Here is a 20,219-nt window from a genome sequence, read left to right as displayed (position 1 = left end):
TTCTCTTTTAGCTGTCAGTTTCACTTATTCATTCTTGAGCCAGAGAAGATGCTAACTACCAGTTATTTTTCGAGTTGAACATTAGCAGACATATAAACATCTAATTCTGACCCACACAAACATGCAGTTTTGAAAATATTTCTAGTTGGAGATTTTTCGCCTGTTCGTGTTTACTTCTGTCTTCAGATACATATTGTGCACCTAAGCTCTATACTTAGCCTTGTGGCCGAGGGGATTTGTTAGAAACAGTAAGTTTTTCCATCAAACATTTTTCCATATGTTGGTAATGCCACTTTTCATTCCTATTATTATGCCTTATTTAATAAGCATCTATTAGGATTCAAATACTTCTTTCTTTATTTGCTCAATGAACATGTGCTAAAGACAGGTCACTGCTATTAGCCCCTTTTATTATGAATCAGATTTTCCCTGACTTCATATCTCCTGAAAAGATGCAAACAATATCAGCAGTTGTTTTAATGAAAAAGAACTCTTCAATAATTTTTATATCAAAACCAGCAAAGCAAAACCAGTTCTCTTCCATCTGAGGATCAGAACGGAATAGATTCCCCTCACCTGGACTTAAACATTTATCACACAGATACTCGTGCTGGAGTTCACTCTATGTTGTGGTAAAAAGGAACAGACAATTTCAGGACACACATCATCTGACCTGTGCTACACATTTACTTGAGAATAAGATGATCCAACTCTGAAACTATGTATTTTTCTCCATTATAAAGAGAACATAGGCAATCTTGCCCACATATAAACGTCTATATTTAGTTAAATAAATACCACTGAAGGTGTCTCTGGACCAGGCTTTCAAAGATAGAGTAGGGGTCTGTCAGTGGAACTGTGATTTACTGTTGCATCACAATTTCCACAGTGGATCTTTGCCATCTTAGTTCAAGAACCCTCCCAAAACTAAGTGGTGCAATGTCTAAAATATTTAGAGCCTGAACCTCTTGTCTCAATATAGACAATCAGTGTTAATGTAGGAAGAAATACTGCCTCATTCATTGGCGGCACTTAAAAAGGGTAAAGAGGGAGTGGAAATATGCTTAACATGCTTAGTAGTTTCAGTATTTTGGATAAATACCAATAAATAAAGTTGCTAGTTCACATAAATATTATTGAAGTCAAGTCATGACAGTCTCAGCTGGGTGAATCCATCATGTCATTTACCTTGTTCAGAATTACAAAGCTTGCTTCGGGTCTTCAGGTAAAACAAAATATGTGGAATGCTGATGGATGTTCAGGGTTTTCTTTGGATTTGTGTACTGTGAGTTATAATATACAGATTATTTAAAACAGGGGCCAGTTTTGTACCTTTATTATGGTAATCTATTGTGTGCCACAAAGAAGATTATCAAGGCTTTCTGTCTTTTAGCATATGGTCACAGTCTTACAATTGGTAAACTAACTGAGCTGTGCTGGCTAGGTTTTCTCCTCATTTTCATATTAAAACCAAATATGAGTCACCTGCCTCACTAACACTGAGTCATTTTCTTTTGCTGACTAAACCTGCAGATCTAACTTCCTTTGTTTTGGATAGCCACAATGTCCTTTTCTACTTCAAGGTACTTAAATGAGCCATAAACAGAGAGTTTCAGCTTCCTTGACTGCTTTAACTGTTAAACAGAAAGTGCTTCCTTTGCGTTTTTTAATTCTGAGTAATTTTCATGTAAGTGCTTCAACCAATTTAGGTGGGAGCACCCAGAGAACAGTTGAGGATGTAGTGTTGTCTGGACTTACTACCAGGAAAGAATTTTTGTGCACATCTCCCCAGCAGTAATGCTGGCAGCCCCCCAGTATCTTATTAAAAATACAGATGTGACTAACCAACGCATACTTTGCCCATGTTCCCTGTTCTCCACCAGCAAGGATGTGACCTAAGTGTAGCCATTGGCATTTGCAGAGTCCTCAACTCCTGTCCCCAGCTCTTGATTGCCTCAGCTTTTCCCTGCATTAGCCTAGATGACTTCTTCTGCCTAGTCTGCAAGTGAATCCAGGTGCTTTCGCAGCACACAGGGCCAAGCCTTTGTCCTGTAGTTTGAGCACTCGGAAGGGTCCACCAACAGCCCTATCACTGACCAATGCCCCCAGCTGGCAGTCACCCTTCTGATTTGGGAGTTCAGCTGTATCTGATATACAGCTGCTAGTGATAATCCTGCTCACCAGTTTATGTGGTGCTCCTGAGTCTGTGTTCTGCCCCAGACTTAAAGAGAAATTGCTGAAAGAAGTACTGAGGGGGACCTTTCTTAGTGTTGTGCAAGGACAAAAGTTTGATGGTGGATATCTACTGTGTCCAAAGGCTTTTAGGGTCCCTCTGTTATCCTGGAAAGAAAAGAGGTGTGTTTCTGGTAAGTGTGGGGTTTTTGTTTGTTTGTGGGTTTTTGGTTTTGTTTTTTGGGAGTTTTTTTTGTCTTACCCGTTTCTCTGCAGTGCTCTGGACAGATAGAACTTCATAAGCCTGGAATTACAAAATCCAGACACTTGAATGTTTCTGATTTTTTTTTTTTTCCCCCCTACTGGAATCTTTAAAAATGTATTGGAACATATTTCTAATTCTGGAGATTGCTTTGGGAAGCAATTCCTCTTACTTACTCTTTCCTTATTTCCTTCTTCTTGTACACCTCCAAAGTCCTTTTCTGGGAAAACAAAAACCAAACAAAAGAAAAACATGGAGTAAAAAATATACCTTTGTTTGACAACAGCTGTCTCTGAGTACCATCCAGGTTTGCGCTGTAGGTTTTTATTCAGGCTTTGGTTTGCACAGGAATGTCTCATAATTAATCCACAGTATTTTAAGAAGATAATTATCTTTTTCTTTTCTTTGTCCTAAAGGAATATTTGGGAATAGTGTCTTCAGTTCATTAAAATAAATGTGTCCTGATAAATAAAAACTAAATATATCACATCTCAAAATGCTCCCTTTCAGTTTAATCTGCTTTCTTTTGGGTGAAAATACTTAACACAAAGTGTGCTGCGGGATTACCTGACTTGAGGGAGTTTAAGTCCAATTAACATCAAAGATATATCTCCTCTTCTCCTTGGTGTTTCTCTATTTATTTATATTTCTGTGTTTGTGTGTGTTTAGTCAAAAATAGCACTACTCAGGTATAAAGTACAAATATTCAGTAGCTGATTAGTGCAGTATTTAAAGAGAAAGTTCAGCCAGTAAATATCTGTGATATTCTCAGCAGGAAACAGACAACTGGAATTGCTGATAGGAGTCAAGAGGAAAAAGTGCAGTTAATAATTTGTAGATATTTACACCTTTGCTGTTTTCTTTCACAGTACAAAGGCATTAGTGAAAGTGACAGAAACAAGTTATGAACCATTTACTTGGGCTATCTGGAGGGATTTAATCTCACTTGGGTCATGGAGTTGAATTCTCTGGGAATTGGTGTCACCGTGATAGGCTGTATCTGAAGGCCTGGAGTGCAACGATAAGACTTTAAGTCCAGCTGGAATTAGAAGCAATAGAATTAACTGGATTGTAATGCTGTAAACCTTTTGGTTTGGATCCTGAAATGCCTCTGGATGGTAGTTCAAATCTCTTCCAGATGGAGGTTTGGCTCTGGGACCTCTGCACAAGACAAACATTCACAATGTCAAGGACTTTTTTTTAGGAGCGTGCACAGTAAAATCAGCCTTACATGGCTCAGCATGCTTGTTGTTGTTGTTCAGTCCTACAGTTTCCTTAATATGGTGGGGAGGATGGTTTACTTGTTTCAAAAGGCTAATTTTCCACTTCACTGACACTCACATGCATGTTTGTGGTTATTTCTTTTAAAGAAAGGCTAGGAAAGTGTTTGAAAGGTCATTGCTTTCATAACGAATGAGACAAGGCTGAATATAGCTGGAGTATGCATATCAATGTGAGATAATGGTGATTGCTATAATGGAAAACATAAGATATCTATAAATGAGCTATTAAGGGCTGTTTTCCCTTTTGTTGTTGCTGCTGTTATTCCCCCTCCCACCTTGAGAAGGCTTTCCAAGGAAATGCTTTAAAATAGTGGATGCATGGAGACTCACCAACATGTGCATATTTTTTGTAATGTAGTGTATTTTCTGTGATCATATAGCATAATTAGAAAAAAGTGACAATGCACCGATGGATTAATTCTATGCTTACATTAAAGATGAGAAGTTAATTGCAAACCATGATTGTAAAAAGACAACAGCTTGTTTTTCTGAGCTTAAAAGGAAGCAGTTTCCCCTAGCGTAATAGGAAATACAATCTCTAAGTCTACTGAAGAGAAATAAAATTAAAAGCTAAAGTACCAGAGAATACTGATTAAGGAATTTTTTAAAGATCTGAGTAGAGAACAAGTCCTTTTTCTGATTTCATTGGAAAATATAATTTTATAACAAGAGCCAGTAGAAGTGCTTCAAAGTTTCATTGCTGTAATAACTTTTATTTTTAAATCAATGCTCTTATTAATAACTTTTTTTAGTTTAGTTTTAAATTATTATAAGTTCTGGTAAATTTAAAAGTGAAGGTTTCTTAATAGCTCTGAGGCAATATGAAGAAAATTACTATATCATGGTTTAGAAAATGGTGGGCCAAGAGAGAAAGTGCCATTCCTACAGCCACTCAGTAGGCAAGTGAGAACTCTGAACAGAACCCTCTTTTTTCAAATCCCAGCTATTCCTGTTAGATACTGGGCTACAAACACTTTCTCTAAAACAATTATTTGATTACTACAAAATGGCAGTCTTGTCTTTCCTGTTTGTAATAGGATTTTGTTCTTTGCTTTTGCGACCCTTTATCTCAAAGGAGTTATACCTGATGGGAATTTGTCCAGTGAAGCGCATGGATGTTTGCACAGTGTAATTAAATGCTTACGAATAGTTATCATGCATTAATGTCCATCTATAGTCCATGTGGTGGGAGCATCAATGCTCTAGAGAATAAGGCTTATTTTCAAAAGTATTTTTCTGCCTGGGGAAGCTTGGAAGAATTTAGCAAGTAACAGCTCAGGAACTGGAGAGTGTGAGTGTGTGTTCTTTATTTTGCTTAGAATTTTAAGGTGTGAATTGTTTTGGAGTTGTTTGTTTTGTTTTTTTTTCAGGTCTAAATGTATTGTGTAAATGCACAATAAGTTCAGAACGTTTCTTTGGTGTTCCATCACTGTGAAAAATTATAGAAATTGTATAAGAGGGAAAACTTGTGACCTTTTGATAATTTGGAAATTTTCAAATGGTCTTAATGGAAGAACATGGGCATGAATTAAAAGGAGGGTAGCATAACACTGATGTGTAAAATAGCGCTTTTACTAGTGTATATCAGGGTTCTTTTTATTTACTATGTACTATTTTACTGCTTTTTGACTCTTACTGGCGTTCCACATCAGTGAAGCTATGAGAAGAGACATTAGATCCTTTTTTAATTTGTTGCTCCCCTTACCAACCCTCCCCCCACCAAGACCCCAACTTTGTGTGGCATCCTTTTTGTAGCTTTTTTTCTAAATTCTAGGTATAGATAAGTAAAGACCTCATAAATTGAGGGATGAAGGTAAAAAAGTTGTATGAAGATGACGAATATACTTGATTTCCCTTTTATCCAAAACAGGTTCAATGTATTTGACCCTTTTTGTTTTCATCAGAGTTGTTCACTGTGTAGTATCTAGTATCAATTTTTGCAAGGAGGAGATAATCCACCAAGATTTCTTGTGTAGCATCTGTACTCTGTAAAGGTGATGGGTTTACATATGCCTTATCTTTGTGAAGAGAAGGCACTGCCTTAAATTATAATTATCTTGTTTACAGAGTTGCAGTTCTGGGCTATTAGTTGCTCTGCAGATAGTGTCTGTTCAGACCAGACCAAAACTTGAAAGAAAGATGAACACCTTGTTCCTCATATAGGGACTGAATCTCAGAGAAATATGTGAGACCTGGAATGGCAGAACACAGATACAAAGAACAGTTGTGCTTGTGTGTGTATGTATATTTGAGGAAGTTCTACCTGGTTTAATAATATATACTGTACTCCTATGTACATCTGTGTTCTGATTAACATGCCAGTTCTAGATCCTTTTCATTATCATAACTGAATTTGTTATAGCTAAGCCTGGTGATGACAAATAAATAAAAAGTACTGATTAAGCCACTGCCACAGGCACTGAACTGTGAACTAATCATAATATTAATTCTAGTTAATCAATTTTATTTGTTGTCATGGTTTACACTGAGCCATAAGCAAGGAAAACATCACAGTGATTGTTAAAATGTTATTATGAAATGTCAAACATTTAAATAATGTATCTGTTTTCTTCCATATGACAAAAGAGATTCTGAAAGAGATTGCAATAAAAGGGAACTCTGTCTTCAGAATAAAATGTATTAAAGTCTGTAGAAATGCAAATAAGTTTGAAATGACTGTCATGTCAGTGTAGAAGTACCCTGATTTTATGTCTGAGGGCCTAATCTTTTCTGAAATGATTAGGGTATTTGGTTTTACATGTGGTCTTAGCCTGAAATGGATTCAGTAATTTGAATGCAAGTCATAACCTTTGTAAATGAAATACAGATATCTTGTCTACAAAACTGAAGTCCTTTACTCAGGCTGTTCAGAATTCAGGGGGAATCTGAACTTCACTGTGAAATTAAATCATGTTTTATGTAGCTTCTAGCTGATCTGTCCTGAATTATGCATTTCAAAATATCCTGATAGCAGTCACCTTTTAAAATAAGTTATTTCTATACTTTTTAATGCTTGTGAAATGACTTCAGATGTACCATCTTTGTCTAGAGAGTTAATCATTTTATAGCCAAGTGTATTCTCTATATATCTATATGTAATGTCCTCTATTGTGTGGAAGAAATGAAAAGTTAAACCTAGAAAAGCATGGATGATCCTGAAAGAGTGGGTGTGGGGTGGAGTTATCCTAGTGGTGTCCTGCTATGTTGCCCTTTAAGCCTTGTGGGTGTCTCTTCAGAACACTGGAGCACAGGGAAATTTAATGCTTATGCCTCAAATTCCTCTTATTTAAGAAAATCAGCTCCTAGAACTATATAAATGATTCAGAGCAGGTGTAAAGAAATGAGGCATTTCTCCAGTTTAATATCCTTCAAAGGCTTATCCAGCAAGACATCCACAGAGATCACCTTGTACGCACAAACTAGACAAAATTCTTACAAAATTCAGGTGTTGGGACACCCTTTACTGTTTTGCAGGGGCCTCAAGAGCTTCTGTTAGAAAATGGGAGAGTTAATTTCAAATGCCGCTTTCACCTGAGTCTGTTCACCTTTTTGGTGATTTTTGTGAAAACCATAAAGATGGGCTTAATGTATTTTCCAGTTGTGCCAATGTGTAGAAAATAAGTCAGGAATAATTCAAAATAATTCAAGATTCATGCAAAGAGAGAGATGAAGTGGAAAAAAAAGACTGAGCTGTTTTTTAAAACACTGCTTTAGGAGAAGAAAAAGTTGGAAAATTTGATACTAGATTATAGGGATAGATCTCTCTTACATGGTTATGGTTATACGAAAAAAATTGTGTGAGGTCTGGAGCCACCTCTTCTTGAAGGACAGGCTGAGACAGTTGAGGTTGTTCAGCCTGAAGAAGTGAAGGCTCCAGGGAGACAGGGTTGTGGCCCTTTCAGTACTTAAAGGGGGCTTATAAGAAGGATGTGGACAGACTTTTTAGTAAGGCCTGTTGTGACAGGGCAAGGGTAGTGGTTTTACCTGGAAGGGAAGGTACACTTAGACTGGAACTAAGGAAGGTGTTTTCTACAATGTGAGTTGTGAGACACTGGAACAGCCTGCCAGAGAGGCAGTGGATGCCCCATCCCTGGCAACATTCATGGTGAGATTGGATGGGGCTCTGGGCAACCTGATCTAGTTGAAGTTGTCACTGCTTATTGCAGGGAGGTTGGAGTAGATGGCCTTAAAAGGTCCCTTGCAACCTACTGAACTGCCATGATTCAACTTCCAGCATATTAAGTATCTTGATAGCAGAGGCAAGATCCTGAACTGACTGGTACAACCTTAATTCTTTAACACTAGTTATGTTCTCATGTCAAATGCTTCAAGAATCATCTTTTCTTTATGTGTGTTAGCAAGACCATGTTTTAGGGGAAAAAACCAAATACTAAAAACACCATGCATGCAACATAATCTTAAATGGTTCTCCAGTGAATCTGAATAATGCACTTGATGGACGGTTGCCTGTATTTCTTAATAGCTAAAATAAGGATATTTTTGTTTGTGAATATGGTAGTGCATATGTAAAGTTCACAGTAATTGTAGATTCAGAAAAAAAATTAAGATTATTTTTTTGTTTAGTTGTTTTCCTTTTTAGAAAATAATCTTTGATATCCTATAACCTTTCCTTTTGGAACATGGAAATATTCCTGCTGAAATGGATATGGTTTTGTCTTTTGGGGTTTCTGATTATGTGTAAAATCAAAAATGGAGGATATAGCAATCTATTTTCCTCAGCTACTGTAGCATGTAATCTTGATTTTTACAGTTTTATATAACCGCAGTAAGCGAGAAAATGTTTGAACACCTTATGAAGCAAATCTCTTGCTAGTGGCCCTTTAGCTTTAGTTGAGAAATTTATTCTTAGTAAAAATGTGTAATGCATTCTGGGGTGGGTGTGGGGTTTTTTTGTTTGTTTGTTTAGTGTTTTGGGCTTTTTTTGGTTTTGTGGTTGATTAGTTGGAGTTTTTTTAAGATGTATGTATTAGCCTTGGGGGGTGTTTGTGTGTCTTTCCACAGCAATGGGAGAGAGACCCTTTGGACAAAATAAAAAGAGCAGAAGTAAGGAAGCAGTAAATGACAGCTCAGAGAAGGAAAGTAAATGGCAGGAATATTTAACTAAGGGCATTATCCATTCCATGTGGATTTACCATAGCCCAGATAGTTGAATGGACGGTTGTCAGTGGACATGTTGTCTAACTTACAGAAGTGAATCGATGGGCTAAGGGCTTCTCCGGGTATCGCCTGCACTGGAAATGCTCTACCTTTGTCTCTCTGACAAAAGATTTTTAGTTTTTTAATCCTTGTCAAAAAAAAAAAAATTAATTGAATGATCTGACATATAATTATCACATCTGGATTAAATTATTCCTGTGGAATATTCATGAGGCTTGGATTTTTATTTTACATCTTTGGTTTATTGCCTTTGTTTAACTTCAGCTCATATTAGTTTGAATTATAAGGTGTCTAGTTGGCATTATTAGCAATATGTTACCTGCTGACCTTGACTTGTATATTGACTTAGCGAAGATTTTTTATTTTTGTGTACTACTTCATTTAGTCCATATATTTCCCGTGCAGATGTAACTTATGATGTATCCAAATTGCAGGACTGGCATCATCTTCTCTGCCTGAAATGTGTGAAGTTTCTTAAACATTTCTGTAGCTCAAAACTTTTAGATTAAATGCTTTCATGTTTGACATGAAATTGTAGTTGTAACTGGTAGAAAAACACCTTCACACAGAAAATATTTCTTCACCTACTCTGTTCTGATTTGCCTTAAGAAATAGAAAATTCAGTGTAATCCCGGTTTATTGTGACTTCCAGAATCAGCAGTATGTTTTCGTACTGAATTTAAAATATCTTTACTGAATTTTAACGCTGCCACCCACTTCTGGAGAGCTGAAAGACATGAGGGTTTGCTGCCTGATCCTGAAAGTGCTTAACCTCTGAGTGGCTGACACTCCTCTGGAGCTCTCTGACTTGTAGGTTACTGATAATCTATCCTTGTGCTAATCACTTCTCTTTTAAAGTTGTGCCAAGTCTGTCGGTGCCCCAAGGGCCCTGACCAGGCCCCAGCATCCCCCTCTCACCCTGCATGGAGCACCCAGTGGTGCTGGGCTGCTCTTCACTGCCCTGAAAGTCCTGCAGGACAAAATCCAAGTGCTGTGGGCAGCTGCCACTTCAGAAAAAGCTGAGGCACACAGTAAATTGAATCCATGTTCTGTCAGTTTTTACAGCTTGTAACTGTGATTTGGGAGGGGAAAGCATAGGAGCAGGAGGAGCATTTTGGGTAGAGAAAAAAACAGCCTTTTGGACTTTCTGATCCCAGCCAAAAGTCCTCAAAACATACTATTTTTTGTATGTTGACAGTTGTGGCTCAAATGACTGTGAGCACATCCCAGCTGGAGAGAGAAGAGGGATGGGTCTTAGAAGTCTTGATTTCTCCTGTCCATTAGCTCCCTGTCATCTGCCCGCTTCCCTGTGGAAGAAGCCCTGCATGAAAACTCACCACAGCAGAAACAGCAACTGAAGCCAGAGGGCTTTAGTCTGTTCCTGGTTACTCTGACCTCACTGAGATCTGCTGGTGTTAACACTTGTCACTGTGGATTTTATTCTATCTTTTTAATGTTATAATTTCAATGGGCACAGTAAGTACATGGCATGTTTAGACAATTACAGGTGTTTTCTCCAGTTCTTTTCTTCTTTCAGTCTTGAAAAAGTGTTTAATGCCATCTAGACAGAACATTTGTAGATAAGAAATCATTATTCTGACAGGTTGTTTGAATGAAGTTTGGTTTTTTGGTTTAGGAGGCTTTACATCCACCTCTTCTTACTGTTCTATTTCTCTCATTCAAGACTGAAGTTTAGAGCAGCAGCAGGACTTAGTTCAATTTTTCAGCTGCAGTTGTTGTATTTGAATTATCTTTATTCTCTTTTTGCCCCTTTTTACTGGGAAGGACCAACCAAAATAAATGTTTAAATGCACATTTTGAATATTTTTTTTGCTTGTATAAGAAAGCGTTTGTGCTGGCAACACAATGCATGTTACAAAATATTGTCAGTGAAGAGATGAATCTGCAGACCTTTGTCTTAGGTGTCTTTGTATGAGCCTTCATTATTTATTTGAAATCCAGTAGGATGACTCTTGTAAATCCCTGCACTATAAAGAGTACAAAAGAAAAGAAAGACCAGAACTTTTTTTAAAGCATCTCATTAATGTGTTTTCTTTTCTTTTTTTTTTTTTTTTTTTTTTTAACAAAGCAATCTGTGATAAGAAATAAAAAGCAATGATGGGTAAAACAATATGATGGAAATTATTTTTACTATACTTACCTACATTTTCAGTTACAGATGTGATCCTCTCGTGTTTCATTTGAAATAACTATCATGCAGGAAATGTTCATAACTGCACATCTGCAAGCAGTTCAGCTAATTGTCAGCTACTTAATTTTGGAAGAGTTATAACTATTGACATAAAATTGTCAATTTAATAATTAAGCTGGTCACTCTTAAAGGAAAATTTTATCTCTAAGATCCCACTATAAATCAAACCAGTAGGTTGAATCCGCACAAAGACTTAAAGCATGTGATTGACTCTACTTCAGTATTATTTCACATATAAATAAAGCTATCCATGTGCTTTATTGATTTGGTCTAATAACCTAAGTCAATAATACGCAAAACATTCCTTCTGATGGGTTCTTTAATATGCTGTTTAGATTAAGCAGTTAACTCCAGTCCTACCAGTCCTATCTCCCAAACTTCTTTATAACCACCCCAGGACTAATTTAGTAGTCTTTTCCTATACTGTGTTCTTTGCTGTATGGAAGATTCCATGTCAAAGTCGGTCCACAGTAAATTGGTTAGCTTCACCTGCAGTAATGTGCCCATGTGCTAGTCAGTTGCTATCAGTCGTGTCAGAAATATTTAAAAAAATACATACTTTGGAACAAAAATTAATCTTTCTCTGCTACAAATGGTCTTTGTAGATCTGCATAAGTTGTGGGTAAACTTTATTTACCTTTGCCTTTGAGATAAGCTTTGTGGCTAAGCAGATGATTTTAATCATGAAAGTTGCCAATCTTAGTTTTTCCCTTCAATAGAGTATCTACGATAACTAATTTTCAAGTTTTAAGTAGAACACCCGTAAAAGGCTAGCAAGAACTTCCTGGCTAATTCAATAATAATTTCTTTTATAAACTATTTTTATCTTCTCTCTCTCATGATGGATGCTGTTCGGCTGGGCTTTGGGAATCTGGAGAAATACATTTTGTGCTAGATTGGATGCTGTGGTTCATAGTTTTACTTAGGAAGAAAATAATACTATCTGTATGATATTTAAGCATTTAGTAGAAATCGTAGAATTATTTGGGTTGGAAGGGACCTTAAACGTTATTTAGGCCCTCTGCCATGGGCTAGGATACCTTCCACTAGACCAGGTTGTTCAGTGCCCCTTCCAACCCAGCCTTGAACATTTCCAGGGCAGGGGCATCCACAGCTTCTTTGGACAACCTTTACCAGTGCCTCACCACCCTCCCAGTAAGGAATTTTTTCCTTGTGCTGAATCTAAACCTACTCTCAGCTTGAAGCCATTCCCCCATGTCCTGTCAATACATTGTAAGAAGTCAACTGTCTTGTAAAAAGTTCCCGTCCATCTTTCCTGTAGGCTCCCTTCAGATGCTGAAAGGCTGTAATTAGATCATCCATAAGTCTTCGTTTCTCCAGGCTGAAAAAACCCAATTCTCTAAGCCTTTTCTCATAGGAGAGATGCATCCTTACCATTAGGGTACATCTTGGCTCCTACTGTGTCTGTGAGGCAGAGTAGTCCATTTATACTGACTTTGGAAGCAGTGAAATGTGGTAGCTTGGTGTGGATACTGCTGTTAGATTGGCAAAAAGGAAATACATTTTTAATTAGTTTTAATTAATTTTGGGACACTTTTTCTGTCTTACTCTCTCAAAATGCCAAAATCATGCCAAGGGGTCCCCATAAATGTTTAGCTCTTCAAATGCTCTCACACAGACAAGTCAGTAGCCATAACTTTGCAGAGGAGCTTGAATGTTAGCATGGTTTGCATCAGATTTAGCACTTTTCCAGTGTCTTGTATGCTGATTTTTAAATCCTCTCAAGACCTGAAGTTATTTCTTACATAACTTTAAGAATCCTTCTGCATTAATATTTTTTCCTTGGTTGGGTCATTTGCTCAACATTTTAATGATTTATGTCTCTCATGTAGATCATAGCAGGTAGAAAGATGTGTTTTAATGATATTCTGCTGCGTATTGTTCACTGGGGGAGAAGATAAAGCAGGGAAAATACAAAGCATTGAATACATGGATAGTTTTCAGCCTTTTAAGTGATTCAGAGTCTTTGATGACTCACTGGTTTCTATTGCTGACCTCTGCTTCTGACCTTTCCCTGACTTCAGAGGTCAACAGTTCTGTCAGTAACCACATTTTGAATAATTTGTCATCCAAGATCTCTAGATGTTATTTCTGGTTTGGAGGAATTTTTTTTTTTTTTTTTTAAGAGGTTCTTGATGAAAATTCAGTTTTGGTTCTACAATACAGAATTGTATCTTGGCTACAGGATAAAAAGACCCTGACAATAGAGTGTACTGTACTGCCCTCTGCACTGGGCATCAGTACAATATACTGGTGGAATGTAGACAGACTTCCAGTTCTTTCCTCATACATTGAAAAAAACCACCTCAGTCCTCCCTGTTTGTCATATACTGCATAGGAGTTTCACTTCAAGCTTAATATACCATTTGCCAACTTTTTTTTCCTGTCTTTCCCTCAAAAAGGGAAGCAGCGACTGCCATATGCCCAAAGCACAGAAATTTCCATACCTAGTTATTAGGGAAATACTCAAGTACATTTGATATGATTTTTTTCTCTTCAGTGCTGTTCTTTCTATTTCTTTCTTTGTTCTGTCATTTTCCCATTTATACACCGGAAAAGTCTTCTCTGATGTGTTTATTTTAATGCACAGCTTTCTTTGTGAGCCATTTGGCTGGGTACAAGAGGGGCAGTTGCTTTAATCTCGCAATCAGAAGGCTTTGTTCCTCTCACAGTATGTTCTTGATTAATGCGAACTAATAATTACAAACACTACAGCCTGCAGAGTTATAACACCACAAGTGATTGGCTGGCCTGCAGGTTGACAGGCTTTTCTTAGACTCAAGAAAGAACGATACAAAAATTGCATTTCAAAGTGTTTATCTTGCCAGAATTCCTAATTGTATTTTGACGTAATTATAGCAATGACATTTAGTAGTACTGTCGCTACAGAAACATTAACATTTTGAATGCACAGTGTTTTTCAAGGACAAGTGTCTTTTCTTCTGTTTTTGTTTTGAAGGTGGAAAAGTAAAATTTTCAAGCACACTGAATCTTTTGAAAGTGTGTTAGGTTAGCATTAATAATAAAATATGGCTCTGAAGAATGCCAAGAACAGATGTGGAAAAGGAGATTTTTCCCCTTACTAATTTGGAAAATGAGGTGTAGAATAGGGGTCTCTGGTTGATTGGGGTTTATTGTTTTTTTACTTTTTTTAATCTCCGCTCATCAATGCCAAACAGGCTGAAACCTATTATGTTCTGTCAGTCTATAATTCCTGCTGGCTTAATGTCTTCTTATGCCTTAAGAACTTGATCTAAGTTTTGCTAGAACAGAAAAATAGAAACAACTGTTGACTTAAAGGTGGGTCTGATTAATGTTACCAAAAGACTTAAGCACATTTGAGTTTTGGATTTTATGCCCGTCATAAGAGTTAAAGAAGTGACAAATATGGTGGGGGTTTTCATGAAGGAAAAAATAGGAAGTTGTTAGCTACAGTGTGAGTGAACTGGTGATAGTTGCTGATAGTGTGGGACTCTCATCCTAGTTCCCTGTGTATATGCTTTTAGCATGCCTTTAGTGGAAGGTGACATTTTTATTTCAAACAGTGAGCTGCTTTGTGTGCAAAGTACTCTTGTGTGTGTGAGAAATGTCATGAGGAAATTATTGCAGAGAGGGAGAGCACTCTAAGTTCATACCATGCCGTGTAGCACACTAGCTTTCCCTTGGAGATAAGAACTTAAAAGGTGACTGCAAAATTCCTATTATTGTTGTTACTGTTAATAAAATATTCTCATACTAAGCATATTTGAACCTGATATAGTGCTAGTTGTAGTGGTTAAATTCTAATGGTAGTCAACATTGTATCAATTCATCCCTATTTTGGTTTCTTTTAAAAATGCATATTTCTAGAATCTCAACCTTATAAATGATCCTGTGGAGATTTTGGGGTTTTTTCTTAGCTGGAGAATTATTGTGCCTTCTTGCATTTTTGTGATTATATACCTGGACCTGCAAACTAATGAATACTTGGGAAGTTTTCACCTGAAATCACTTCAGTGAAGTAAAATATTAATTCCTCTAAGAAGTTTAGTTTGAAATATTTTCTTCTTATAAAATCAAGATAATTAGTACCAGAGTTGATAACATACCTGTGGAACTGCTTCTATGAGACTCTTTTAAATTATCTTGGTGTGTATCTTGGTGTGACTATTTTTTGTGTATATGCTGGTGTAGCATCATTAACTTCAAGAGTCTCCTATTAATCACACAAGGATGAAGTAACAGAAAAAATCAGTGTCCCACGTTACCAGTACCAGAGGAAAAAAAGGGCTTTGCTTGGGGTTTGAGTAAATATGTTTCTGGGGTTTTTTTATTCAAATTAGTGTTCTCCCATATCCCCATCCCTTCATAGATCCCAAGTTTTATAAAGCACACTTGCTTCTTATTTCTTATCCTTTTTTTTTTCCTAGTATCCTCTTCCCAAATGGAAATTATGTAAGGATTATCCAAAGCTAAAAAAAACCTATTGAATTCCTCTCATTTGGAAAAATAAATATGTTAAAAAATGTATGTTAATAAATATGAGTATGAAGGAGGAGGGACAGATGTTAAGCAAATATTAACTTGTTAGTCTTGGTTATCTTTAACAAGTCAGTGAGTTAGATGTTATCCCTATGGATTGAAATTCCAGGCCTCAAAAGGGAAAAAAATATGACTCCCTTTAACAACCTTGTGACCACACAATGATAGCAAGCCTAACATGCTGGGAAAAAGCAAAAGCTTGAAAGTGTAGGAATAACTATCATAACTGGATATTTAAATTGCTTTTGTGTAAATTATGTAAGTATCAAGTCAAATCATGATCCCAGGAGTAAACTTCTGGATGCCATCAGGTTATGTTATGGAAAAGTTGATCAAAGAACCTCCAAGAGATGGAGTACCTAAGGAGGATCTGGTTTATAATGTTAGTAATGCAGACCTGGTCTTTAACAGTGATAACTGTAAACTACTAGAAAGCCAAAAAAAAACCATAATTCCAGCACCTTAAATATAAAAATGCAATTAGGCAAGCAAAAGCCCTTAAGTTTCTAACTTGCAAACAGCAGAAAAAACTGTTGCTGAGTCCATTTAAACTATAACAGAAGCAGAAAATGTGCAGATCCATCAGGTGATTGCCATGATTTACCAAAATATGAATATCGATCTAATATCGATATCCAACTGAGACGGACAAAAACTCTCTAACAGTTTAGAGTTAGAAAGTGTATGTTTTATTTGGCGCCAGGCACTGTGTGGGATAGCTCCCTAAGACGCAGGGCCCCGATCCAAGCAAACACAAAGCTTTTTATTTGCAAAAATTATGAATATCCAAAATACAAATGCATATTCATAACATTAACACGTCCCATTCTCTGCTTCGTATGGAAATGAGCTTAAATGTCATTGAGCATGCGTAGTGTGTGTTTTGAATTGAGTTGGTGGTCTTGAATTGGGTCAGTGGTCCCAAAAAAGATGAAGTAACTCATCTTCCTCATTTTGACCTTTTTGCCTTTCTGAACTTTAACAATCCTAATTACTTTAGTGAGCTCCAAGTTTCCTCTTGCGTGACTTTTGAACGGGTTCCCACCAAGGGAGGAGATTGGTAATTGTCCTTGTTCCCTACACCAACTTATCAATGTTTCTATTCCTCATTCTAAGCGCAGCTAAACAAACATACAAATGACAGATCATCAGTTATTTGGAAATCAGTTACTAACATCTTAAAACCCATTTCAGGTCCAGCTCTCTTAACTATTTTAATTAACTCTAGCTGGGCCCAAATTCCTTCCTATTCTAACTAATTTCAACACAGCTAGCCTATAACTAAAATCTTTATGCTTCTTCTAAATCTGTGTTTCAGCCACAGAAAAGAAATGCATGGGTATATAGCTGGTTCATCCTTGGAAGCAAATAGATGGGTTCAATATGGGAAGAACGTAGAAAGTATCTACTAGAAAGAAGCCTCTCTGTGGACCTTAGGATGACATTTCAACTGCTGTTGAAGTGGCAAGTGAAATTCAATGTATGTCACAATTAAGTGATGTGCACTGAAAAAAACCCTCCAAATTTTACATATATGTGATGGATTGTGAGACAGCTATTACATATAGAAATGAGATCTAGGAGCTCTGAGAGATAACTCCACCAAAATGCTGCCTTGGTGCTTAGTAACCATCAGCAAAGTAAATAACATTTTAATAATTATTTAGGAGGACTTGAACAAATTCATAGACATCATCTTCCTATTCACTGGTCCAACACATAAGTCATGTGTACTGTGTGATGTTCCTCATATTCCAAAAGGATAGAGCTGGAAAAGCTACCAAGAGCGTAAAAGATAAGGAATGGCATCTGTATGAGAAATGGGAAGGCAGATTACTTTCCTTCCTGAAAAGTAAACTGCTGTGGAAGGAATGTTAGAGATCTGCACAATCTTTGATGGCATGGGGAAAAATAAGTAAATGGGGGGGGGGGGGGGTGGCGCATCAAATAAAACTTTCAACGACTGAGTTGAAAGCAACTAACAGGAAGTAGTTCTTTGTGCAACATCTGAAGGTGGCCTTACTGTTCTTCCTGCAAAATTTCAGGAATGCTAAAACTTCATGAGAGGTCAAAAATTCACTGGAATAGTTGATGGCAAACTTTATTTTTTCAATGTTTTAAATGATCAAATCACGGCAGTTCCCCCTCTCCCTGCCAATTTCAAGAATTATTACTTTATACTGACTTCACTGCAGCTGTGTTCACCCAAGCACTCAAAACCTTGATTGGTCACCCCTGTGTCTGCCTGCAATTCAACTTACGTGTGTCCAAGTTCTTTTTTTTAACCTACCTCTTCATGGTATCACCTCAAATGCCAGCACTTCAGGTGGATGACAGTAGAGAGCAGAGCTCAGTGAAGACTAAGCTGTTTTACTCAACTTTCCAGATAGGCTGGATCAACCTTTTATAACTAAGTTTGCACTACTAAGATAATTTGAAAATCATTTCAGCTGTGCCTACACTATGCTGAAGAAATGCCTCATACAGAGTTAAAAGGATATGGATCTAGATGTGACACTGGATCATTTTGTAATTAAACTGTTTTAAGTAGTCACTAATTTCACTAATGTGGTTAATGTCTTGACTGCCATAATTTCTCTTCTGGATAAAGATTTTCTGTTATTTCCTGGGCAGTGACTTTATACCAAACACTGAGTAATCCAAGTACCAAATACTTTCATTTTTGATACCCTAGTTGTTTATTTCTACCATGTATGTGGATACCTGTAAGCTTCATATTTGTTGCTCAGATTAATTTTATCATCTGTGAATTAAATATTACTTGGTATGAAATTAATATAAAAAGAGAACACATATGAGCGCCAAGTTTTTTTGTGATGCAAAATATGGTTATAAATGTTCCTATAGATGCTATATATATATAAATTTTCTTCTTTGATAGATTATCCTGTTAACCAATTATTTTGCAGTTGTGAAATATTGATAATGATGATTTGCAATCTTTATTTTTTCCGGTTTTTACTATACTCATAAGTAAACTGTTTATATTCAAAAAGTCATCGCAAAATTTGATAAGGATTTTCTGACCTTTTTTTTTCTGGGTTTTTATATTGTTTTGTTGGGGAAGGGGTTGGGGGATTTTTAAGTTTCTTTACTAATGACTGATAAATATGGGAGCTAATGTAAATATCCAGAAATCTAATAACAGTTCTCACTTAACACTTTCATTATGTTGTATTACAGTTTAGTAAAGGCTTTATGTAGAGCCAACACTGACCTTAGGGTGGAGGGACCACATGTCCTGTCCATGCCTGAGCTTTACTGGTGAATGTTGTTATATAACCTGGATGATCTCTTTCAGTGTAATCATGATAAAACTGTCTAGCTAAAACCTAAAAGAAATACAGGTAGGAAAAGCAGCACAATATCAAATTTTATATGTTTATTTCTGAAGTAAATTGTAATCTTTATATGCTTTGGTTTTATTTTGAAGGGCCCATCTTGTTGGGATGATGTGCTTATTCCCAACAGAATAAAAGGTGTTTGCCAGTCCCGAGGGTGCAATGGAAATGTAGCGGTAAGATTTTGTCATATTTCTCCAAGTACTGTGGCACTTATAAGACTAATTCTTTGTAACAATTCTAACCATGTTAGAATTTCAGTAATGAATGTGAAGTGACACATAGGGTACACTTCAAAAGAGCTGTTCAGTATCAGATAATATACCTCTGATGTCTTGTAAAAGAGAGGAACTTTGGTCAGTTGCTATTTGGAATGAAGGAGGAAATGATTTTATTTCATCTTTTGCACTGAAGTAAAACTCATAAATTTTTGAGTATGCATAGGTTAAATGCAGGATGTAATACTTAAATGTTTCTGTCAGTGCTTGTTTTATAATTATTGTGTATATCTTTGCCTTGAAACCTTCAAATTTCCATCATCTTGCACATCAGAACTTGCTTGTTGGGCTTTGTCCACAGGAGCAGGTTCTTCACACTGATAATAGTTTTTCTCCCACGTCTTCTTGCTGTTGCTTCCTTTGTTTCTTGAAGTGACAACAATAAAAAGACTGAGTAAGAAGGAGCATAGATATCTCAAATTCTTAATGAAGATTTTTCAAAACATTATTTATGTATACTTATATCTTCTCATGCATTAGATATTTACAGCATTTAATACTAAAGATGTCTTAGAGGTAATTCATTCTCAGGAAAAAGCCTAATTTGTGTGTTCCTTCACGACAGAGATTTTAAAGGTAAACTCAAATTTTCTGTGTATGAAAGGATTCTATTCATTAATGATTTGCAGATTGGGGCTCCACAAATGGCTTTTTCTAGAGTCGCTCACCTGCTCTCGTGTAACCTTCTCTTTGTCTTCCCTAGCAAGACAGGTGTGAAGTGGTGTGTCCATACAGTTCCATAGGTGTCTCCTATGCTTGGTCACAAATGGTGTCAGGAAATATTTTTATCTAACTTTAGATACCAAATGATTGTTTTAATAGCATGGGATTTATGGCTGAGTCCATGCACAGCCAACAGAAACTGAGGTCTGGCAGCCTTTGGGCTTCTGCTTCTTGGTGTGCACCTTGTAGCAGTGGCTCAGTCACCCA

The 20,219-nt window shown here is 36.7% G+C and overlaps 1 protein-coding gene across 2 annotated transcripts in view; it reads left to right on the top strand.

Annotated features, from left to right (window-relative positions):
• The window catches only part of PRKN (parkin RBR E3 ubiquitin protein ligase), a 693,755-nt gene that overhangs the window by 293,085 nt on the left and 380,451 nt on the right, over positions 1 to 20,219 (top strand). Inside the window, exon 5 of one of the 2 annotated variants that reach the window (XM_042025060.1) lies at positions 19,104 to 19,187. The exons of the other annotated variant lie outside the window; for it this stretch is intronic. Coding sequence (XP_041880994.1) covers positions 19,104 to 19,187 — 84 coding nt within the window. The remainder of the gene's footprint in view (positions 1 to 19,103; positions 19,188 to 20,219) is intronic. 2 annotated transcript variants of the gene reach the window in all.

This window comes from Corvus kubaryi, unplaced genomic scaffold (assembly GCF_017639235.1).
Source record: "Corvus kubaryi isolate FWS band 111438036 unplaced genomic scaffold, C.kubaryi_AGA036_p1.0 37266, whole genome shotgun sequence".
In the NCBI taxonomy this organism is placed as follows: Eukaryota; Metazoa; Chordata; class Aves; order Passeriformes; family Corvidae; genus Corvus; species Corvus kubaryi.
This window is presented reverse-complemented; position numbering and strand designations above follow the sequence as displayed.